Source organism: Sorex fumeus, unplaced genomic scaffold, assembly GCF_029834395.1.
Source record: "Sorex fumeus unplaced genomic scaffold, SorFum_2.1 ptg000028l, whole genome shotgun sequence".
NCBI classification, from domain to species: Eukaryota; Metazoa; Chordata; class Mammalia; order Eulipotyphla; family Soricidae; genus Sorex; species Sorex fumeus.
This window is the reverse complement of record NW_026606085.1, coordinates 14,673,761-14,698,145: the sequence shown is the minus strand read 5'-3', so window position 1 is coordinate 14,698,145 and position 24,385 is coordinate 14,673,761. Positions and strand designations below refer to the sequence as shown.

The 24,385-nt window shown below is 51.3% G+C and overlaps 1 protein-coding gene across 1 annotated transcript; it reads left to right on the top strand.

Annotated features, from left to right (window-relative positions):
• The first annotated feature begins 688 nt into the window (after window positions 1-688).
• EI24 (EI24 autophagy associated transmembrane protein) lies at window positions 689-16,521 on the top strand. Its single transcript, XM_056114964.1, has 11 exons — window positions 689-829; window positions 3,499-3,611; window positions 8,045-8,190; window positions 9,096-9,156; window positions 9,725-9,791; window positions 10,489-10,613; window positions 10,941-11,060; window positions 12,336-12,447; window positions 13,096-13,207; window positions 13,916-13,990; window positions 15,994-16,521. Exons 2-11 carry the CDS (start codon window positions 3,570-3,572, stop codon window positions 16,154-16,156), a joined length of 1,023 nt encoding a protein of 340 aa, XP_055970939.1. The 5' UTR covers window positions 689-829; window positions 3,499-3,569; the 3' UTR covers window positions 16,157-16,521.
• Window positions 16,522-24,385: the final 7,864 nt, after the last annotated feature.

The window sequence follows — 24,385 nt, the reverse complement described above, 5'->3', positions numbered from 1 at the left end:
TCAACCGGTTTTCCTTTCTTTCTTTTTTTCTTCTATTTTTGGGTTTTGGGCCATATCTGGAGATGCGAAGGAGTCACTCCCGGCAGTGCTCAGGGAACCATATAGGTCACTACTGGCTCTACACTCAGGAATTACTCCTGTCCGAGCACAGGGGACCATATGGGTCACGCCTGGCGGTGCACAGTTCAGGGTTTACTCCTGGCCCAGCACTCAGAGTCACTCCGGGCGGTGCTCCGGGGACCAGATGGGTCATTCCTGGCCCTGCACTTTGAGTCACTTCCGGTGGTGCCCCGGGGACCAGCTGGGTCACTCTGGGCCCTGCATTCAGGAGTCACTCCCAGCGGTGCTCCGGGGACCACCTGGGTCATTCCTGGCCCTGCACTGAGAGTCACTCCCGGCGGTGCTCCGGCGACCGCATGGGACTCCGGGAAGGGCCCTGCCCGCGGCTCCACCTCTCCGGCCCCTGCCCACCGTTGTCGGCGACGCCTGCTTTAACCCCCTCATTGCTCGGTATCCTCCGCCTAGGGAGACGCGTGCCCCCGACCGACCGCGGTGACCGGGGGGCTCGTTCCCGTCCCCTTCGCGGTCCCGGGCCCTCGGCGCCCGCGAGGCGGCCCTGCCCGGCGCTGCCCGCGGCCCCGCCCCGCCGCGCGCGGCTCCGCCCCGGCCCGGGCCCGGCACCCGCCGCCTTCCCAGCGGCCCCGGGCGGCCCGGGCATGCCCAGTGCGGGCGGTGCGGCCCCGGCCCTGGCAGCGCCGGGCGCGAGGGGCGCGCAGGAGGCGAGCGGGCCCGCGGGGGGCCTCGGGCCGGGCCGGAGCCGAGCGGCCGGGTAGGTGCGCGCGGCGGGGCGCGGGCTCGCGGGGGGCCGGGCCGGGGGGTCGCGCCCGGGGTCGCGCCCGGGGTCGTGCCCGGCTGCGCCGCGGCCCCCGGGCTCGGACGGGGGCACCGGCCGCGGCGCAGAGACCCGGGGGTGCGGCTCCAGGCCGTCGCCGGGGCTCCCTCCGGGAGGAGACGAAAGGGTCGCTCATCGCCGCTGCTCCCGGTGTCCAGTGGTCGCCCCGCAGGGTAGCAGGGAGGAGTGGGCATGGGGGGGGGGGTGTCAGAGTCTCTTTGGAGCCTCGCGGCCGTGGGGGCCCCGGGTCCGAGACGTGCGGGTGGGAAGCACGGAGGCAGCAGGAGCCCTCTGTGCCGAACCGGACTCCAGGACAGTCCCACCTGGCGGGGAGGGAGGGGGTTTGAAGTTCTCTGGAACCGTCGCCGGGCTGGACCCTGGGGCCAGGCACATAACACATACATAATCCGGGGGTCTCAAATTGTGGTAGGTCGCTCTTCTCCGCGCCCAGCTTTTTTTTTTTTTTTTGTCCAGCTGGGTCACCCCTAGATGTGCCCGCGGGAAGCCGCGGGGCTCCCCGGGTAAAACGTCCTTGCAAGGTCGCGCCAGGGCTGTAGGTGAGCGACTGGCGCGCACAGAGCCAGGTGGTAGGGGCCAAGGTTCAGATAACGGCCCCCCCCTCCCCCCGGGCTGGCAGGAGCCCTCCCAGCACATCCCTGCTGTGGTGGGGCAGTGCCCCTGGAGAGGGGTGGTTTGAGTCGCATGTCACTGCCCTTACAGCTGGAAAACAGCAAAAAAGATCAGCGCGGAAGTTTTCAAAGAAACACAGTTTGTAGTAGCCGAGGCAGTGAACCCTCCAGGCTGCAGGCACTGGCCTATTAGATTCCACCTCTTGCTCATCCCCTGGCCCCGCGGCGCTGCCCATCACGGGGCCGGGCTTTTGTGTTGGTGGAAGTCTGGACCAAGTTTCCTGTCTCTGCTCGCACTGCTCCTCCTGGAGCCTCGGGAGCTACCTGTGGGGGTTGTGCAAGTCGCCACCTGCTGCTGAGCCAGCCCTGCCCACCAGCTCCGGTGGCCCCAGGCCAGCTGGGTCAGTAAGGTTTACTTTGTCTGAGTGGTTATAGGTCAGGTGGAAGGGTGCTTCGGTTTTGTAATGGTTGGTTTGTAGGTCGAAGCTGCTGCTGAAGTTCTGCTGAGCTCTGAGAAGTAAGGGCCCCCTAAAGTCAGAATGCCCTCCAGTCACTTGCGCTGGGAAGAACTTTCGAATCGCGGGTTCTTGATATGATTTCTAAAAACTTGGCTTTTTCCCTTCCCCTGAATGACATTTGGAAGCCAGGTGTGTGAGTCTAGTGGTAGGGTACCTGCCTAGCAGGGGTGAGATTCGAAGTTCCAGCCTCCAGCCCCGCTGGGATATCCTGTTTGAAGAGAGACATTAGGGGCCCGAGAGATGGCATAGGTGCTTGCCTCACATGTGGCAGACCCCTGTCCAATTCCCTGCACCAAAAGTGGTCTCCCGCCGCTGCCAGGAGTGATCCCTGGATACAGAGCCAGGCATAAGCCCTAGGCCCTACCGGGGGTGCCCAAGACCCCCCCCCCACATAGCCCCTTCCCTTAAAAGACATGGAATATCAGCATGAATGTTCCAAAGTGGGAGAATAAGACACCTCAACTTTTACGTTCTTTTCACCTCATTTACTTGAGGAATACATGAAAAGGGACTGCTGTGGCGTCTCAAAGACCATTTACACATGCTGCCTTTTCTGGATCTAGTTTGAAAGCCCCCAGTTTCTTACTGAAATTGACCACGTGTACATGTGTGTCTTTATAGTTGGAAACCTCATCTTTGAGTCCCAAGGGAGTCGGGGTGGGGTCTTTTTCCTTTGTTTTTTGGTCACACCCAGCAGTACTCGGGTTATTCCTGGCTCTACTCCCAGGACTTACTGCTGGCGGGGATCCGGGAATCATATGGGTTGCCAGGGATCACACCTGTCAGAATGTGTAAGGCAAGCACCCTACACAGTGGACTATCTCTTCGGCCCCTTGGGCAGCTTCACACCTAGTCCTCAGCTTCCCTGCATGCCTGAGAACCTTGGGTCTGAAGATTGTTGGAACTTTCATCTTGGCGTTGTGCTTGAGTGTTTGACATTATACAGTAAGCATGACTATCTAAGAGGCCATTGTAAGAGTTATCGCCCCCTTTTTTTTTTCCTTTTTGGGCCACACCCAATGATGCACAGGGGTTCCTCCTGGCTCTTCACTCAGGAATTATTCCTGGCGGTGCTTAGGGGACTATATGGGATGCTGGGAATCAAACCCGGGTCGGCCACATGCAAGGCAAACGCCCTACCTGCTGTGCTATCGCTCCAGCCCCTTTAGTGCCCCTTTCTACATCCTCCAGAGGACTTGGAATGTGTCGGAGGGACGCTGGGGACACTGGGAGTGTGTTTCCTGCAGGGGAATATGAAAGGGCAGCAGTGGTGACCATCAGGAGGCCTCGGCAGCTGTGGGTAGAGCCTTCCTGTCGCTGTCTGTGATGGGATCAGCCCCGGCCCGTTCACTCACGGAAGCCAGGAAGCCCAGGAAAACTGGCGTCACGTGAAGAGGCACAGAAGGCGGCTCAGCTGTGAGATAAGCATCCCCCCTCCCCCTGCTGCTCCCGTGTCCAGGTCCCTCATGATGCAAGGTTTCAGGACGCCCTTGTCTCCTCTGCGTGGCTGGTAGCTCGGACGGTGAAGAGATGGCGGACAGTGTCAAGACCTTTCTCCACGACCTCGCCAGGGTGAGTGCTGCCTTGGGTCTTCTGCCCTCTCTTTGCTACGGGGATTGATGAAGGCATCCTTCCTTTCTTTTCTTTTTTCTTTTCTTTTCTTTTCTTTTCTTTTCTTTTCTTTTCCTTTCGGGTCATACCCAGCAGTGCTCAGGGGTTACTCCTGGCTCTGCACTCAGGAATTACTCCTGGCAGTGCTCGGGGGCCATATGGGATGCTGGGAATCGAACCCAGGTTGACTGCGTGCAAGGCAAACATTCTACCTGCTGTGCCCTCACTCCAGCCCTGATGAGGGCATCCTTTCCGTGTTTTGGGGATGGTGGTTGTTTCTTCTGTGTTTTGCTTTCTTTTAAGTTTGTGCCTGTTTGCTGCGCCCTGCATGCCAGGTTTCTGTTCTGCCCTGCACTGCTCAAGAGACATGTTTTGATATGTTGGCGAAGTTCGGGAGTTGTGTCTAGGGAGAGTTTTTAGTGTTGGAGCTCTGCTTGGCTTGGCTCTGGAGCCTTTATTTATTTACTTTTCTAACTTTGTTTTGGAACAATGATAAGGTGGAGCAAAGTTGCATGTTAATAAGAGACCTTGTTCCCCTAAGGCTGGCATCTTATATTCCCTTGTCTGATGCGCCTAATGAAACAAGGAACGATTACTTAAACTGCTTTATCCATATAGATCCTAGGCTTTCTCCCCTCCACCTTGCCAATGCATAGGGTGTAGTTGATGGTCTAGAAAAAAATCCCATCAAGATCTGTTTAGGATCTAATCACCCAAGTTACTGTAGCACAAAATTCCACTATTGCTGGCCTGGGCAGGTAGGGGCCTCCGCCTTGCACGCTGACAACCTGGGTTTGATCTTCTGACACTGGTGAGTTGGATGCAGTCCCTGATCTGTGATCTCTGAGCTCCCTGAGTTATGCAGAGAGGGGTGTAAGCCCTGAGCACTGCAGGGTGTGACCCGCAAACAAACAGAAGCCCATTGTCCTGGTGATCTGAGAGCGAATGTTCTGGTGGCAGCCCCAGCACCTGTGTTTCAGGAGCAGGAGAGGAGCAGCCCAAGCTGAGGAAGGTGGGTCTTGGGAATGCTGAAAGTTGGTGACCTTTGAGCAGAAGGAGGTGAAGGGGTGTCTCACAAGAGCGAGGCAACTTCACGCAAGGTGCCATGTGACCGGCCCTTAATACCTTCACCCGTTGTCTGGCTCTTCCTGTCTGTGAAATGAGCCTGGATCAGTTCTTTTTTTTTTATTCTCCTTCCCTTTGTTTGTTTCTGTTGTTTATTTTAGTTTGTTATGGGCTACACACGAGTTGCTCTTAATAATGAATCCTGGTAGTGCTCAGGGGACCATATGGGGCTGCCGTGATTAAACTTGGGTTGGCCACATCCAAGGCAAATGCCCTACCCACTGTACGATCTCTCCAGTCCCTGGTGGTGGTGGTGGTTGGACCTTTGGGCGACACTGGTGGTGCTCAGGGACTGCTCCTGGCTCTGTGCTCAGCAGTCTTTCCTGTTGATGCATGGGGGATCATGTGGGGTCCGGGGATCAGGCCCAGGCCCCCCACATGCAGCACCTGCACTTAGCCTGCCGAGCTGGTGCTCAGTCCCATGGCACCTGCTGTGGAAGTTGCTGGGGTGTCCATGGGTCTAAACCCGGCTGAGGTGCTGTTGTGCTTGGCCACGCTACTCCTGCGGCGTGAGCATTCCTCTGGGAGGTGGGCTGCTCACGGTTTGGGGGTGAGGTTGTGTGGTGAGGTTGTACTGTGTGTCCTGGCGCAGTGCTTCCTGGCTGCAGGCCTTGCACGCCTTTTTAGTTGTGGCGTTCACTGGTAGACACACCCCTCTCTGGGGTGCAGCTGGACGTCCCCGGCAGTGCTGGGGATCACTTAGACAGCAGAGCTGCCTGGACCAGGCTGAGCGCATGTGGGACTCGGGCTGTGAGCAGGTGGCTTGCATGCAGGGGAGCGTTCTAGGCCCCCGTAACCATTCTGCAGTGGGCTGCTTCCAGGTCCGGCCAGACTGGAAGTAAGAAGTAGCGCTTCCGCCGTCATCCTTGCATTCCCGAGGCCCTCCGCCGTTTTAACTTGACTCACTTCAAGTATTCACACAATTTGTGGGCGACTTGGAAATTTAAAGCAAAACCAGAAATTACTCGAAGACAAGGATCCCCATCAGTAGTTCTTATGGGATTTTGGCTATTGTTTTGTACCTGGCCATTTGCCATGTAGCTAATATTCTCATTGTCTTGTTTTTGGAGCCACACCCAGTGGTGCTCAGGGTCAGGGGCGGTTCCTTGGTTCCTTGCTCCTGGGGGGGGTGGGGGTGAGAGCTGCCAGGGAGGGTGGGGGCGGGGTGGTCATAGAGTGCTGGGGATGGAGCCGGGCTTTGCTGCTTGCAGTGCAGACGACTGGAGGGTTTCTCCAGCCAGTCACCTGCGGCTTTGAGGTGTCTTTTTTTTTTTTTTGTCCGTCTTTATGTGTATGCTAGTGCCACCACCCCAACTTTGCAAATCAATCTGTTGTCACTTATTGACCCAGAGTTTCTGTGGCCTCCCACATCCTTTCCCCCGAGGAGTTACGTTTCTGGAGTATCTCCGTCCAACCTGTCTTGTCTCGTCTGTAGGAGCTGCTCGGGGTGTGGGTGGATGAGTGAGTGCAGTTCCCCGAATTGGGCGAGAGGCACTTGTCATTCCTGCCGCCGCCTGTGCCCTGTTGCACCCTTCAGTGTGGCTGGCAAGTGCCCGGCCATTGTCTTGACGGGCTGACCTGCCTCTTCCCTAGCGCGCACTCTCAGGACAGTGTTCTCCAGCTCTCCCCTGCGAGCTTCGATTCTGCAGCATTTCACTCCATACAATATCACCTCTCGGCGTCTCTCTCCAACTTGGTCTAGCCCTGGTCCTTCTTGGAATGAGTGTTGAGTGTCTCTTTGCATTAGACAGTCTAGGAAGCAGCGTCCTGTAGGGATCTGTTTTTTTTTTTTGGTGGGGGGGGGGGTTACTCCCGACGATTTCCAGGAATTACTCCTGGCTCTGCACTCAGGAATTACTTCTGATGGTGCTCAGGGTGACGATGCTCAGGGGGACCATATGGGGATGCTGGGAACTGAACCCGGGTCAGCCGCATGCTAGGCAAACACCCTACCCACTACGCTATAGCTCCAGTCCCAGGGATCTGGTTTTTGAAGGAGCATAAGGAGAACAGACAGTAAATTTGGTTTCTGCCGCCCGAGTGAGGATGATACATGTCTCATCTGTGTGTCTCTCCCATTGGTCTCCCAAGAGTCCTCCATGCCAGCGCAAGCGGACGGAACCCGCTGTGCAGATCCGGCCTCGGAGATCCTGGCTGGCACTTTCTGGGTAGTTGCAAGGAGGACTTCGTGCAGGCCTGCAGCGGTCTCTGACAACAGGATCCTGCAGCCAGAGGCGGTTGTGATGCTGGGCTGACTGGCTGAATACGAAGGGACGAGTTGAGACGAGGGGTGGCAGTGGAGCCTGGGCTGGTGCTGAGAACAGTTCAGTGTCTCTTCGCTTGGTGGCTATCTTGCAGTTATATAGACGGGAGCAGAAGGGAACGTCATTGTTCTTAATAAATGTCAGGTTAGAGCCATAGCACAGCAGGGAGGGCATTTGCCTTGCAAGCGGCTGACCCGGGTTTGATTCCCAGCATCCCATATGGTCCCCCGAGCACCGCCAGGAGTAATTCCTGAGTGCAGAGCCAGGAGTAACCCCTGAGCATCGCTGGGTGTGACCCAAAAAGAAAAAAAAAAAAGTAAATGTCACTGGAGAATTTACCGTTGCAGGTCCCAAGGGAGCAGGCCACTCCGAAGGTACAGGAAAAATGTAGATAGACCTGTAAGAAAATGACAATGGTGCTAGTGAAGTGTGGGTCTGTGGAGTCAGAACAGAGGGTATTCAGAAGTTCTCTGTTCTTGAAACTTTCCTGTACTTTGAGAATTACTTCAAAATAAAAATGGGGGCTGGGGAGGTGAGTCAGAGGGCCGGAGCATGTGCTATACGTGTGGGGGGCCCAGGTGTGATCCCCAGCACCACGTGGTTCCCTGAACATTGCTGGGTGTGGCCCCCAAACTAGCAGCAAACCGAAGAAACAAGGTTCCTTTAAGCTGCATGGCCCCCAAAGCACAGCAACTTCCGGTATTACTTCATGCTGTATTGAACTGGGGGAGAGTTTTTTCTCTGGGTCTTTAATCCCCCACTTTAAAAATTACGCACTTACCAGGGCTGGAGCGATAGTACGGGAGGGGGGGGGTCGGGGGGAGGGCGTTTGCCTTGCATGTGGCCGACCCAGCTTCAATCCCCGCCTGGCATCCCATATGGTCCCCCGAGAATGGCCAGGAGTCATTACTGAGTGCAGAGCCAGAAGTAAGCCCAAGCATCGGCTGGGTGTGACCCAAAAAGCCAACAAAACAAAACAAAACAAAACAATGCCCTTCTCTACAGGGGATCAAAGATTCCATCTGGGGAATATGCACCATCTCCAATCTGGATGCTCGGATTCAGCAGAAGAGAGAGGAGCAGCGTCGGCGGAGGGCGAGCAGTGCCCTGGCACAGAGGAGAGCACAGAGCACAGAGAGGAAGCAGGAGAGGTAAGGGGAGGGGCGATCGCAGTGAGGGTGAGGGGGGCATGGGGTTGATGGGCCCGGGGGGGGGGCAGTTCACGGGAGCCACTCTTAGTGAAGACCCTATAGCATCAGTGACTCATTTTTCTTTTGCTCCAAAGATAAAAATGTCATAGGTAGTTCCTGTGCCAAAGCCCCCCCCCACCCCATAATAAATTAAATGAAGGTCTAGAGGTAATTCTTGCACAGGATCTCGTGATACTTCGGTCAGATGGATGAAAAGAGAATCTCAAAAGAAATTATTTGCATGAATGGATATGTCTTGGAAAGCTCATGTGGATTTATCATTTAGGCATCATTTTTAAACTTCTAATATTGAAATATAGATAGTAAATATTTTTACATACTTGGGGGTCACCTACATCCCTGCTGGGGATATGTAATTAGTTCTATTTACTTTATGGGGTTCTCTCTTCCTCTCTTATTTCCAAAAGCTCTTTTGCTTCACAAATATATACATATATATATATATATACACATATATATGTATATGTATACATGTATATCTATGTATAATTTTACTTTTATAAAAATTTTCTCTAGAAATATGTTTAGCCTTTTTTGGGCTGACAGTGAGAGAATAACAGTAGCTGGAAAGATAGTATGCCGTCAGTAAAAGATATAAAAACAAGACGAGAGAGAGATGGCGGGGCTGTGATGTTTTCTTGCACTCAGCAGACCCCAGTTTGGTCCCAGTGCTACATGTGGTCCCCTGACCACCACTGGGAGTGAGCTCAGAGCACAAAACCCAGAGTAAGCCCTGTGCACTGCTGAGTGTGACCCCCTCCAGAGCAAAATAAGACAAAACCACAGCACGCAATGACATCTGGGATGGTCTGTCTACCTGTCTAAATGTGTGCGGTCTTTTCCAGTGAGCCAAGAATCGTCAGCAGAATTTTCCAGTGCTGCGCTTGGAATGGTGGTGTGTTCTGGGTAAGTCCCTTTCCTGCGAATTCTAGGTGCCCTCTGCCTGAATTGTTACTCTGTTCGTAGTTTTTAGCTGTTTTCTCAAAATGTCGGCAAGTAGCTCTCACTTGTTGCTCTATCTCTGAAACCACAATTTACACCCAGGCTGTGATTTTATTCCCACTAAACGAACATATGTATGTTGGGGATGGGTCTGAAGATACACTTTTGTTTCCCAGAGAGTCAACAACAAGCTTAAATGAGACTTAAGCGCTCTGTGCGGCCAGTCAAGTGTTTCCTTCAACTTGGAAATCTAAGCATTTCCTCGATGTTTTCAGACGTTAGCTTTGTTAGTGATTCCCTGTATCTCAGCCTCTGAATTCTTTGAGGTTGGTTTCTCTGTCCCTAAAGTTGCACCATTCCTGTCAAGCGGATGAGATCTGTCCTTCCCACCTGGTGCACTGGAAGGTAGCTCCGGGTCCTGTTTGGGTGCCTCCTTGGGTTTTCCTAATGTGTGAGAGGCCCCTTCCTCTGTAACTCAGAACTGTGTTTTAAAGGCGGACTCTAATGTTCGTGTGTTGCTTCCTCCCTTTAGTTCAGTCTCCTCCTGTTCTACCGTGTCTTCATTCCTGTGCTTCAGTCCGTAACGGCGCAGATTATCGGTAGGTACCACATGGCTCTGTGGGGTTCGCCTGCTATGGAGGTGGGATGTATAGGTGCCGGGCTGCAGGGGTGGTCTAATACTTCTCCATCCCAAGACTCAAACCTCCCGATCCTTTGAGAGGACCTTGTGTGTATATATATATATATATGTATATATATATATATATATATATATATACATATTTGGCTTTTTTGGACCACATCTGGCAGTGCTCAGGGCTTACTCCTGGCTCTGCACTCAGGAATTAGTCCTGGCGGTACTTGGGGGACCTTATGGGATGCCAGGGACCGAACCCAGGTCCGTGGTGTACAAAGCAAACGCCCTCCCCACTGTACTATTGCTCCAGCCCTTATTTATTTATTTATGGCTGAGGAAATGGAAGTGAGTTCCTGAGGTGAAACCAGTGGTGGCAGCCAGGTGGCTTCCTGCAGATGGTCCCTGTGCCGTTGCTTGTGATGTCTCTCTCAGTCACTGCTCCCTCGGCTGGTCTGTCTGAGAGATGGCTCTCCTGAGTTGGCACCAGGGCCAGTACACAGGCGTGTCCGCAGAGGGAAGCATGAGTTGCAGTAAGGGACGTGCCAGCTAGGAACAGAAGTTGTCAGTGTGGCAGGCAGTGGTGAGCGCCTCCCAGGGGCAGGATGTGTTGCAGTCTCTCTCCCGTCCAACTGGTTCCTCTCTCTTTCCCCCACTCTCAGGTGACCCGTCTCTCCATGGAGACGTTTGGTCGTGGCTGGAATTCTTCCTCACGTCGATTTTCAGCGCTCTCTGGGTGCTCCCGCTGTTTGTGCTCAGCAAAGTCGTGAATGCGATTTGGTTCCAAGTAGGTCCAGGGCAGGGGGAGCCTGGGTCCAACTGTATGGTGGCTGGGCGGGTGGCCCGGAGCAGCCCCAGCCCACGGTGGCCACGGAGGGGCCATCTCGCAACCTTGACCTGTGTGGGCCAAGTGAGAAGCCCGTGGGCAGTCTTTGCTCCTGTAGAATGGAGCTATTGTTCCCGGTCACTGGGGCATCCCGGGTCCGTCTTGCTTGGCATCTCGGTGACCTCAGCTGGCATCAAGTGGCAGATGAGTGACCTTAGATGGGGGGATGGAGGATGGGGTTGAGGTGATTAACTTCCTGCTTCCCTAAGCACTGTTGCTCTGCTCCAGGACATCGCCGATCTGGCGTTTGAGGTGTCAGGGAGGAAGCCACACCCCTTCCCCAGCGTCAGCAAGATCATCGCCGACATGCTCTTCAACCTGCTGCTGCAGGCGCTCTTCCTCTTGCAGGTGAGCCGGCGGGAGGCCGCAGCCGGGGCTGGCTTTGCGCTGTGGGACATGATGAGCTTCACGTCGGGTTTTTCAGAGACAGCTAGAGGAATGAAAGACTAGGCAATCTAAAACCCAGATAACCATGCCTCCCCGGGAAAGAAAGGGTGTTGCTCCCTTCCGCCTCCCCCCACCCCCTCAGGTGGCCGCAGCCTCAGAGCTTATAGGAAAGCCAGGTATGAGCCCACGGTGACGGGGCAACTGCAGTCTCATGGGAAGGGGAGGCGGTACTGGCTCATCCTTGACGCCCTACCGAGGTCCTGAGTTGTCCCCCATGAGCGACTCTCCGGCACAGCCATAACACCAGTTGCACAGAAACCAATCTTGTAATTATCTGGCTCTTTGCAGAAATCCAAAATTGCGCAGCCGCAATAGCAGCCTTGCACCATTATGTGATTCTCATAACCAGCTATAGAAAACAAAGTATTTCACAGTGCATTTTCAGTAATTCTGATTGTTGGGAGGGGGGGAATTCTAAACAATAATGGTGCATCTTTTGTTGAAATAATGAATGTAATCAATGTAGAGAAGAGTTAAGTAGAAATCACCTGCCTCACAGGCATTTGGAGGGGTGGGAGGGGGGTATATTGGGGTGTTTGGTGGTGAAAAATGAGTACTGGTGAAGGGAAAGGTGTTTGATCATTGTACGACTGAGACTTATACCAGAAAGCTTAGTAACTTTTCCCACAGTGATTCAATAAATAAATATAAGAAGAAAAATCAAATAAATTAATAAAATTATGAAAAAAAAGTAAGGTGGAGTTCATGCCCAATTCAATCAGCTAATCAGTGGCTGAATAAATAGCAGTACTCCTATATTAAAAAAAAAAAAAGACTTTCACTTCAAAAAAATTAAATAAATAAAATAAAACCCAGATAAGTTTGCCTGCCCATCCTGGCCTCCCTGAGTATGCCCTCGTTTTTGGGAAGTCCTGGGAGCAGCGGGGGCGGCAGGGGGTCACAGTGGGAGCAGGGGGTGCTGGCTGAGCCATGAGTCACCAACTCCACACCCATAGGTGGAGCTGGCGACTCATGGCAGGTGAAGTGTTTGGGCACCGAAGCTTTGGTTCATTCTTTATTTTTCCCACTTATTTCTGTTTTTTTTTTCCCTGCGGTGTTGGGGGCTCGAACCCAGGGCCTCGCATGTGCAAAGCTGAGCTCTGCCACAGAGCCACCCCAACCCCGGCCCAGGGCTCTGAAGCTCCAAGACTAAGATTTTCTATATTTGTTCTGCAGGGCATGTTCGTGAGTCTCTTCCCCATCCATCTGGTCGGTCAGCTGGTTAGTCTCCTGCACATGTCCCTTCTCTACTCCTTGTACTGCTTCGAATATCGGTGGTTCAATAAAGGTACGTGTAGCTCCCCAACTCCAAAGCTTAGGGCTCCAGCTTGGACACACAGCTACGGGAATGGGCATTTTAAACTACTCGATAACAGTGGGTATTTGGGAGGAAGTGGCCTCTTTTCTTAAGGGGTTTTAATCCTTAACGTGGTGGTGGCAGAGAACAGAGCCACATACCATTCCCTTTTGGGCACTGAATGTGGAGTCGTTCTGTTTCAGCCAGAACATGTCCTGAGTGATTAAGAGTTAATTTGAGTTAAAAATGAAATTGCCACCAGTGAAAAAATGAAATTGCCACCAGTGAATTCAGATTCTTGAATTACTGGAAAGGCCTGCAGCCTGCTTGTTCGACGTGTGTGGTCGTAGTGAGTTTCTGCTGCTGCTTTATTCGCTGTCTTGATTTGTGGAAGGCAAAATCTGACAAAGGATGCTCGTGTAATAGTCCGTAATTTGCTCAGCTGCCCGTTTTAGAATCACCATGGTTGAATCATAAAAACTGCCTGAAGCCTTGTGTGAGATTTGCGTGTTTCCAACATGCATGTCTTAGCTTTGTTCTCAGTGGCAGAGCCATGCTAAAACTGAAGTTCATTTGTCGGCCATGGTCGTCTGACTCAGGGGAGACCCGAGTCTTCATTGTATCGGCCCCTCATTTCAGGAATCGAGATGCACCAGCGGCTGTCAAACATAGAAAGGAATTGGCCATACTACTTTGGATTTGGCTTGCCGTTGGCCTTCCTTACGGCAATGCAGTCCTCATACATCATCAGGTAATGGGCTGGAGGGGCTTGGAGGGGCTGGGTATAGACCTAGACTCAGCGAGGAAGCAGCTCTATGGGCATGGGCTTGAGCCTAACTCTGTGCGAGGCGTTTCGCCTTATTTAACTTGCCAGAGTCATAGAATCTGACTCCCTGATAGATGAATATCAGTCATTTTTTTTCTTTATCATTTTGGGTCACACCTGGCGATGCTCGGGGGTTACTCCTGGCTCTGCGCTCAGGAATTACTCCTGGCGGTGCTCAGGGGACCACATGGGATGTGGGAATTGAACCCGGGTTGGCCGTGTGCAAGGCAAAAGCCTTACCCACTGTGCTATTGCTCCAGCCCCAACAGTTTTTCTTTTTTGTTTTGGATTTTTGGGTCACACCCGGCCTGGCTCTGCACTCAGGAATTATTCCTGGTGGTGCTTGGGGGGCCCTGTGGGGTGCCGGGGATTGAACCTGGGTTGGCCGCGTGCGCTTGAAAATGCAGGTGCACGAGCCCCTGTACCCTGCTGCTTCTTTTTATGTTCCTCTTGGAGCAGCAACAGACATAGCCGCAGAGAAATCCTCTGTCCTCTTCGGAAGGAGTGTCTGCTCCTCTGCGGCTTCCTCGAGCTCTGATGCTCTGCTGGAGTCCGAGGGCCCCTGGGGGTTCCGGCAGTGGCCGATGGCTCCAGCTGTTGTGGGCGTGAACGGCTGGTCTTTTCTCTTTGCAGCGGCTGCCTTTTCTCCATCCTCTTTCCTTTATTCATCATCAGCGCCAACGAAGCAAAGACCCCTGGCAAAGCATAGTGAGTAGGACCCTGGTGTGCTGAGCAATGGGGATGCAATCCTGCAGCTGCATGAAAAGGATTTTGTTTTTTTTGGGGGGGTTGTTTTTTGGGGGGTTGTTTTTTGGGGGTAAGGGTTTTTCTGGAGGCACTGGGGTCGGGGGAGTGGAATGTAGTGCCAGGGATCGAATGTGCCTGTAAAGTGTGTGCTCAGCCTGGTGAGCCACGCTCCAGCCAGGTCTAAAATCTTATCTCTCCCCCCCCCCGCCCCCGGCTTTTAATTTAGTTTTTGGGCCCCTGGTGTTTCTCAGGTTTGACTCTATCTGGTGGTGCTCAGGGAACTATGTGATGCCATGGATTGAACTTGGGCCTCCTGCGAGCAAACCTTGTGCACTTTGAACAGCTGTTTTGTTTATTGGGCAGCACCCAGCCATGCTCAGGCATTCCTCCTGCTTCTCCTCTCAGGCATCACTCCTGGAGGGCTCCGGGGATCCTATGGCATGCTGGGATTGAACCCAGGCCCACTTCATGAAAGACAAATGCCCAACCTGCTACACTACCACTCTGGCCTCCCCTTTGAAAAGCTTTCTAAAAATTTTTTTTAAATTGCTTTTGCTGTGCTAGGGATCAAACTCTGGCCTCACACATACGAGGCTCTGTTCTCTATGTGGAACCATGTCCCCGCCCTCTCTAGTATTTATTGGTTTGGGGGCCACATCTGGCAGCACTCACTGACATGCTTGGGGCAACAATCAGGTGGTGCTGGGGATTGAACCTGGAATTTCCTTGTACAGATTTCCTCACCAACCCTTTGAGCTGTCTCCCCAGCCCGTATTTATTTATTTCAAATAATCTTCACTCTGGAGGAGAGCATTAATATGTAGTTTAATGAGACCTGGGATATATCCCCAAAACTTCTTCTTCATACAGGCACATAAATATTTGTTTCAAAGGAGATCCCATTATAAATCTTACTTTGAGGGGCTAGATTGATAGTGCAGCTGATATGCAGTGTGACGCGTAGGGTGCTGGCTTTGCATATGGCCAACCTGGGTTTGATCCCTGGTGTCGCATAAGGTTCCCTGAGCTCCACTAGGAGTGATCTCTGAGCACTGAGCCAGGAGTAAGCCCTGAGCACAGCTGGGTGGCGCCCAAAACAAAACAAAAATTTGGATAGTGGTGAAGTTTTGGTTTGTTTGGGGGTTTTTGTTTGTTTATTGTTTGGAAGCTACATCCTGTGAAGCTTAGGGTTTACTCCTAGCTCTGCCCTCAGGTATCACTTGCAGGCACTCAGAGACCATATGGAGTGTGGGGGATTAAAGCCCGGTTACCACATGGAAAGCAGATGCCATCAGTGAAGTATCCTCAGAGAATGTTGACCAGTCCGAGCTCTGGGCACTGGCTTTCATCAGTCCCGGCTCAGTCTCGCCTCAGTCTCTGAAGATCTGCAGGGCGGACGTTCTGTTTCTCTTTGGGGGTTGATCTGCTCCGCCAGGCCGCAGTGCTTTGTGACTCTTCAAGATGCTGTTGGCCTTTTCTTGATGGGTGTGTCCTGAGACACGATGTTACCCGGGCAAGCCCCATTCCTTCCATGATGGCTCCTGCTTTTTGGTGGCGCGCAGGGCCCAGGGTGCTCAAGTGCTCCCCCTGATCCGCATCTGACAGCACCCCAGGTCCTTTTTCCCTGCCCTATTTCACAAGTTGTCCCGTAGCTAAACCACATCAGTGGTTATTTTTTTGGGGGGGTCACACCCAGAAATGCTCAGGGGTCACTCTCAGCTCTGCACTGAGGAATCACTCCTGGAAGTGCTTGGGGGACCCTATGGAATGCCGGGGATTGAACCGGGTCAGCTGCGTGCAACGCAAATGCTCTACCCGCTGTGCTATCGCTCTGGCCCCTAAAACTACCTCTCTTTGGTTGTGTATGGGGGCTGGCGTCTAAACCACATCCCTGCTCGCCCCGTCTCCCCCAATTCGTTTCCATCCTTTAGAGGACCTAACAAGTAGGGTCTCTTGCCTTCTAGCCTTTTCCAGTTGCGCCTCTTCTCCTTGGTGGTCTTCCTGAGCAACAGACTCTTCCACAAGACGGTCTACCTGCAGTCCGCACTGAGCAGCTCCGCCTCCGCAGACAAGCTCCCCTCGCCACACCCGTCTCCCGCCAAACCGAAGCCTGTCGCAGGCCACTGAGTCACCAGCCAGCCCCCCCCCCCCCACTTCAGTCCCCTCCAAACCAGGGAAGGCAGGACCCACTCTGCCAAGGGCCCTGTGCGTTTTCCTGTCTCGGAGGAATCGGCAGTTTCGTCTCTGGTGCATGTAAGGCAGAATCTTCCTGACTCCTGTATGCGGATTTTTTTTTTTTAAACACGGATGAGTCTGCAAGGACCATGGGTCCTCCCTCAGCTCTTTTCTAGCATCTGCCAGCCCCTGTCCCTGCCCTGTGCCCGGACTTATTTGAATACATTTTCTCCCTGTGCCATTTACCTACTCTACTCCCGCCCCCCCCCCACTTCCTGCCTCTCTCCACCCTCGGATGAATGGATTTTGTAATTCTAGCTGTCGTATTTTGTGCCGTCTCGTCGTTAACTTCTGTTGTTTTCCTGTGAAGCACATATATTGGATGTGGGAGGGAGAGGAGCATCGCCGCTGCTCCCGCTCGGCTCTCCCGTTCTAGCCATCACTGTCTTGTTTCTTGTAACTCAGGTTAGATTTTTGGCCTCCCTTGGTCCACTGCAAAAGAGAAAAAGAAAACCAAGTCTGTAAAGAGGGGACAGGAGAAAAGGCCCCGCAGCCAGATCTGCCAGGGTCTAAAGAGTGATTTTTCTTTCTTCCCCTTGAAGGGGAATCAAGGTGTTTTCACTGGAACATTTTTAAAGTTCCCCACCTGTAGGGAGGCACCAACATTGGACAAGAGCTGCGGCGGCAGACCTCAGCACCCGAACTTTTAAACTCCAGGGCCTGGACTCGCTGCTGGCCACTGCTGCTCTGTCCACTGTTTCAGAGGAAATACCGGGTGCTGCGAATAGGAACTGGGGGGGTGAACTGAATAAGCCCATTAAACCTGTGGTTGGTGTTTTCCTGTTATTTTAAGAGATTTAAGTCTGGGGGGGCGGGAGGGCGGGTCAGATGTCAAAATACTTGTACAATTTTAAAACGTCACAATTAAATGTGAGCTGGTTTCCCACAGGATGTGTGATGGTTGAGTTTATCATGTTTCAAGGAAGGGGTTTGGGGAGAGAGGGGGGGGAAGGGTGGGGGCTTAGGGCTTGTGCTTTGTACACAGCCAATTCCGGTTCCCTTCCCAGCTCAGGCAGGGCAGGCTGAGCCACAGAGAACCCAGAGCATCCCAGGGGCTGCAAGGACCCTGAGCATAACCACATGTGACCTGTTGGGCTGAGAATTTCTGGGAAGCCCCTTCCCCCGGATATATCCATGGAGCCAGTCCTGGATAATGGATATACTTTTGAGACGTTAGCCCTGAAAACGTTCCCTGAGGAAGTTCAGATTATGTCATTATGTTTACATCTTGTTAAGGAATGTGGGACTATTTGCTTTAAAATCTGGAATGTGCTTATTACCTTTATGTTCCTAAAATGCATGATAGATGGACAGCAATCTTTGCCGAGTATAGGACAAAAAGAAATTGGGATTTCATAATGATTGCTGAGAGATGAAAACCTGGTTTAAAATGTAGAAGCTTATTTCATAGCGAACATCTTGGGGGGAATAATCACTTTTCATACTGTGCACAAAAAATTATGACATTCTTTAAGATTTTTTTTTTTTTTTTTTTTTGCTTTTTGGGCCGCATTCGCGGCCGCGCGACATTCTGTTATGACATCTTATTATCTCATTCCTACTTTGGACAAACTGGCAGGCTACCGAATGTAGCCTGCCCACACGGCAGAGTCTGGCAAACTCCCCGTGGTGTACCCAATATGCCAAATACCAGTAACAATGATGGGTCTCGTTCTCCTAAAGAGCCTTGGATATAATCTCAGGGTTAGGATGAAGGAGACGTTACTGGGGCCTGCTCGAGGCAACCGACGGTTAACAGGTTGATTTGTGATTTTGTGATTTGTGATTTGGGTTACACTTGACTGCACAGGGGTTACTCCTGGCTCATGCACTCAGGAATTACTCCTGGCAATGCTCGGGGGACCATATGGGATGCTGGGAATCGAACCCGGGATGGCCGCATGCAAGGCAAATGCCCTACCTGTTGTGCTATCACTCCAGGCCTTACATTCTTTAAGATCTTTCAAGGGCAGCAGGTAGAGTGTTTTTGACCCTGCATGCAGCCAACCTGGGTTCAATCCCCAGCATCCCATAAGGTACCCCAAGCACTGCCAGGAGTGATTCTGAGTGCAGAGCCAGGAGGAACCCCTGAGCATCGCCACATGTGGCAAAAATAAAAGAACGAAAAACAACCAGATTTGTTTTCAGTATTTCTCTTTGTCTCCTGCAGTCACCTGACAGCAGCATTGTCGGTAATTAAACTTCAAGGTTGTTGGGAGTGGTTTGAAAACGACGACCTGATATTCCATTAGCAGATCAGTGATAAGTATTTCTTTGGCTTTTAAAATTTTTTAAATTGGCTCAGTTATTTAAGTGGCCATATCTTTGCTGCCCGAAATTCACATTTGCACCAACAAAGCTGGTCTTAGAGTCGTGTTGAAGGGAAGTCATGGCAAGCAGAGATGTGTGATTTTTAGCCAGCCCAACTCTCTCGAGAAAAATGTTCCTTTTTGTGAGTGCAGCTGGGCGCTCTCCAAAGTTTCACTAGTACATCTCAAAGGCCAGGCTTGTACCAAGGCTACATCAGTCATATGTACAAGCAGGAGTTTGTAACAATTTCCAATAAGATGCACAGGAAACCAGTGAAAACTTCTCTTGCCTCAGGTACTGAAGGCGGTGATTAAAGATGGTGTTTCCAGGCATCAAAGGCAGCATAGATTTTTCTGCTGGCTTCAGAAAGGCAGTTTGAGGCAGACTAATAATTAGTCACTGAAAGAATGAGAGCTGGAGTTTGAATCACACAGCCAGTAGGATGGAAGGAATCATGTTCATAAAAACCCTTCTGGGATTAGTCTCCCAGCTCGGCGTTGGGTCCATGCTTAAACGCCCCCCATGGTCCTACGTAGAGCTTTGTTCATCAGAGTAGCTCTTGATTTGCCAATGGATGCCTCCAAGTTGAGTGTTGAGCCGACTAGGAACGTTTTAATGGGCAGATTTTTTTTCATGCACTGACTTGTTAATTGCTCTGCACTTGGTAAGGACAGAGATGAAGAGGGGTTGGGACACTGGATTGGCATTGGCAGTGGCAGCTAACGATTAGAGGTTTATGAGCCACCCGCGAAGGTAACTTCTGTGCTAATAGGGCAGAGGTGGGCATCTGCTCGATGCCTGTTTGTTTCCTGTCACTAATAGCACTTTATTTTCTGGTTATAGGAGCAGCACACACACGTACCATGGGCCCACCTCTGTCACTGTGACTGCTCTGGTAGGTGGTCCGTTCACGGGTGGTGGGTAGAGAGGGCAGCCGTCGGCTTCTGCACCATCCTCATTCATGTTCCCCTCAAGTTGTAGGGCCCCAGAAGTTCAAAGGAAGCCGACATCAGGTCAGCTTAGCTGAGTGATGCCCTAGGGATGCTTTTTTCTTTTTCTGGTTCTGGGGCCACAACTGATGATGCTTCAGGGCTGCTCCATGCTCTCCTTAGGGATTGCTCCAGGGCACCTTGAAGTGCTAGAAGGAAACTGATCCTAGGCCTTCACTCCATCCCGTTGAGCTTAGGTTCAGTAGGATGAACCTAAAGTGACTCTAGAGGATCAGTGAAGGATGATGGTGACAAGTGACTTCATCAGTGGCTGCTGTTGAGTGCTGACAGGCCCAGGAATTCGCTGGGCAGCTCAGGGAGAATCAGAAAGAGGATAATGGCCCCTTGGACTGAATAGTAGAGTTGAAGAAACTGAGCAATCAAGCACATTTTTAAACTTGTGTCCAAATACTACTATTTTCCATAGGTCCCGAGATTGGGTACCACTGGGAGTCAGTGAGTGCCTGCATAGGACTAGGTAGGCGCCCCACTTTTATATTCATTTCATTCTCTGATGTCAAGCTGAAGATTTTGGAGTGCCTTTAAGACCCGTGGTGGGGGAATAGTGAGTTTATTTTTGGCTTTTTTGGGACTATACTCAGCAGTACACAGCAGGGCTAACTCCTGGCTCTGCACTCAGGGATTGCTCCTTGCGGTGGTTTGGGGACTGTAGGTGAAACGGTGGGTTGAATCCTTATAGGCTGTGTGCAAGGCAAGTGCCCTCCGCACTGTGCTATTGCTCTGGCCCCAAGACTGGTCATTCAAAGCAGAGACTCCCTAACGACCTACTGCCCCCTTTCAGCAAAAACGATGCTCAGCTATGGATGGATGTGACCTCTGTTCAGGACAAACACGGTACCCTCCTCTTCCAGGTGACTACTGCCCCTCTAGACTGTGCACTGGGAAGGACTGTGCAGTATCACCCACTTTTTATTTTGGGGGGTTGGGCCACACAACGCAATGTTCTGTAACTATTCTTGGCCCTCTGCATGGGAGTGACCTGTGGTGTTCCTTGAGGGACCATATGTGATCCTGGGGATCAAAGGTGGAGTCAGCTGTATGCAAGGCAAGTGCTTAAGTACTATCACTGCCTCAGTGGGAAAGAACCGATTTGGCAAAAGCTTGGTATCAACCATCTCAGTAGTTTCCCCAAAACTTGTCACTGGTCCTGAGCACTGCCAGGAGTAATTCCTCGGTGCAGAGCCAGGAGTAACGCCTGAGCATTGCCAGGTGGGGCCGCAAGACAAAACCAAAAATGACTAAAATAAAACTCTCGAACTATGAAACAGTGAAATGAGTCATGAGAAGAGAGCCTGGCAGTAGGGCTTGGCAGTGCATTTAGAATGTGTTCTGGCTTCAGGGGGTCTCCGGGATGTAGTTCAAGGCCTGACGCTGACTGGTTCCATTTCGGGCACCTCCTGGCTGCCAAGCATCTACTACGTGTAGCCCTGGAGGACTCACGTGTCCCTGGATGTGGAGCTGAAGGGCTGAGCATGTCTTTGGTATTCCAGATGCACGAAGCATTGCATTCTCTGGCCCCAGCACCACATGCCCAGCTAGCAGAGGTGGCGAGTGGTCTCAGGGGTCTCTGGAGACCAAAAGCAAAAAAACCCTTCTCAGTGCAGTAAGTCAGAAGGGAGGATGACAGGCTGAGTTCTCCAGGTTTAGTTTTCCCTGTAACTTTATAGTCCTATTTTTTTTCTTTTTGGAGGTATGGGGAGGAAATGGGGGGCTTGAGCTGCTCCTGGCTCTGTGCCTGGGGCCCACAGGGTGCTCAGGGGGCTGGCAGGGATCGGTTCAGGCCTGCTGCAGGTGTGCCCAGCCCTTTGACCTCATTCTCCTCTTCCGAACTTCCGGTTTTGCTTTTAGATAAGCCTATATAAACTGGTATTTAGCGTTCAACTTTTTAAAGGGATTTCACTTCCACAGGCAAGGCATTAGATTTTAAACTTTATTAGTACTTCTTTTGCCTCCTGAGAGTCGACTTAATTCTACTACTTGGAAACTTAAAAATATTTGTTTTCAATTGCTCATCCAATAAATTTTTAAAAATTAATGAGAACAACATTAATAGTAGAATTCAACAGCTGAAGACCTCCAGGCCCCAGCCAAGGCCATGCTGGGACCACTCTCCACACTTGGATGGGCCTCACGCATAAAAGAACTGGCAGAGGAACCCAGGTGTGTGGGACCCGGGGCTGAGATCTCCAAGCCTGCACGGTTTGGGACTGGACCTGCCAGTAGCTAGACAGTTACACCCACCAACTGCCGTGTAACCCCAACAATGGCCAGGATCCAGAGATTATCACACCAAGCATTCGCGGCCGTGTGACTTTTTATTTACATTCATTTAATTTTTCTGGGTACCTTAAATATACCACCCACACGGCAGAGCCTGGCAAGCTATCCGTGGTCTATTTGATATGCCAAATCCAGTAAAAAAAATGGATCTCATTCCCCTGACCCTGAATATGGCAGAGTCGAGAAGGATATGGAAGGAGAGGCTGATAAAATCCCAAGGCAGAAATAGGCTGCCAAAACGAAGAAAGACAAAAATGATTGTCTGTACTTTTAATGCACATACGCTGGCATCTGAAGCATCCATCGAGGACCTGATGGTACAAGTGCGAAAGATCAAGTACGACATCATTGGTCTGACCGAAACAAGAAGACATCAATCACATCACGCCGTTTTCGACAATGGAGAAGAACTATTCCTTGGAACATGTGACAAAAGAGGCGTCGGTGGTGTCGGTATCCTTGTCAACACAAACTTAGCCATGAGCATTGATTCATTCGAATGCCTAACAACCCGAATCGAACGATTACACTTGAATAGATGTGGCTCACTGCTGGCAGTTTCTATCTTTGTTGTCTATGCACCAACATCCAATTATGGTGAAAGAGAAATTGAGAAGTTCTACATGGAGCTGGAGAAGTTCTATAAAGAAGATCACACCTTCTACAAGATCATTGTCAGTGATTTTAATGCCAAGATAGGACCAAGAAGATCAGCCGATGAACTCCACATCAGAACCCATGGCCTAGAATGGAACGAACAGGGTGACAGACTGTCTGAGTTGATCATGTCAACCGAGACCTTCCATGGTAACTCACAGTTCCAAAAGGCTGAATCTAAACATTGGACATGGGAGTCTTCTGGTGGACGGTTCCACAATGAAATAGACCACATCATACTCAATCGGCGGTTTTGCCTAACTGATATTGCTGTTGTCCCAAAATTCCAAACGGGATCGGACCACCGTCTCCTTTGTGCAAAATTCTACCTCATAGAACGAGGAGAAAAGAATGCAAAGTTTAAGAAGAGAACGCCCAGAACGACCACCAACTGGGAACTCTTTGGCTCTGTTGCGGCAACATGGGAAGATGCCGTCATTGACAACATTGATGAGGAATACGATCGAATGATTCAGCACCTCCATGATTGTGCGAGGAATGCCAAGAGAGAGATAACCACAAAAAAACCGCCTTTCCTTGAACACTCTTGAACTTATTCGCCAACGTGGCTTGGCACATGACTCAGGCAACCACAAGCCAACGTCCGAACTGCCAAAACAATGCAGAGAAGCCATCAAGGATGACCTCAAAGACAGGAGAGCAGCGGTGCTGGTAGATGTGGCAGAAGCCGGGAAAAGCATTTGTAATGCCCGCCTGTCCTTCACCAACTACAAGACCAAGATGACTGCCCTCCGACATCCTGATGGATCTATCACATCTTTCAGAAGGGCAATGGAGAAGATTATTCATGACTTCTACTCAGATCTCTTTAATAGCCACGTCCACTTGCCCACATACCACATTCCGCATGATGGATATGTCGTTCCCAATGTTCTCCCTTCCGAAATCCAACTTGACATCTCGTCGGTAAAAAAACAAAGAGCACCTGGCCCAGACAAGATCAGACCTGAACACCTGAAGAACTTACCATCAGTACTCATCAATACACTGACTCGGCTCTTCACTCGCTACCTGTCTGAATGCAAGGTTCCATCCCAGTGGAAAACCAGCAGGACTGACTGTACTACTATACAAGAAGGGATACATCCACAACATTGGCAACTATCGCCCAATCTGCCTATTGTCTCATCTACAAACTGTTCACTCGAGTCATCCTGAATAGGATCAGCAGAACCCTAGATGAAGGACAACCATGTGAACAAGCCGAATTCCGAAAAGGATTTAGTACCATCGACCATATCCACATAATTACTAAGCTCATTGAGGTTTCTCAGGAGTTCAAGGGGCCGCTCTGTCTAATGTTCATTGATTTAAAGAAGGCTTTTGATTCTGTTGAGATGGAAGCGGTCATAGAAGCCCTAGCCAGTCAGGGCGTACAAACTCAATACATCAGGATTCTTTGTGAGCTCTATTACGGATTCACTACCAGGATATCACCATTCTACAGAGAAGTAATCATCCATGTCAACAGAGGGGTTCGGCAGGGTGATACCATTTCACCAAAACTCTTCAGTGCCACCCTCGAGAACATCATGCGACAACTGGAATGGGAAAGAATGGGAGTGAAGATAGATGGTCGGCAACTACACCACCTCCGCTTTGCTGATGACATCATTCTAATAACACCAAACATCAGCCAAGTGGCACTAATGCTGACCGACTTCGACCATGAGTGTGGAAAGGTCGGACTACAGCTGAATCTTACGAAGACAATGTTTATGAGAAACAGCCTCGTTCTTGACGCTCCATTCGCTCTCAATGGAACCACCATCTCCGAATGCAACAGTTATATATACCTAGGTCGAGAAATCAACATGATGAACGACCTGGCACCTGAGTTGCA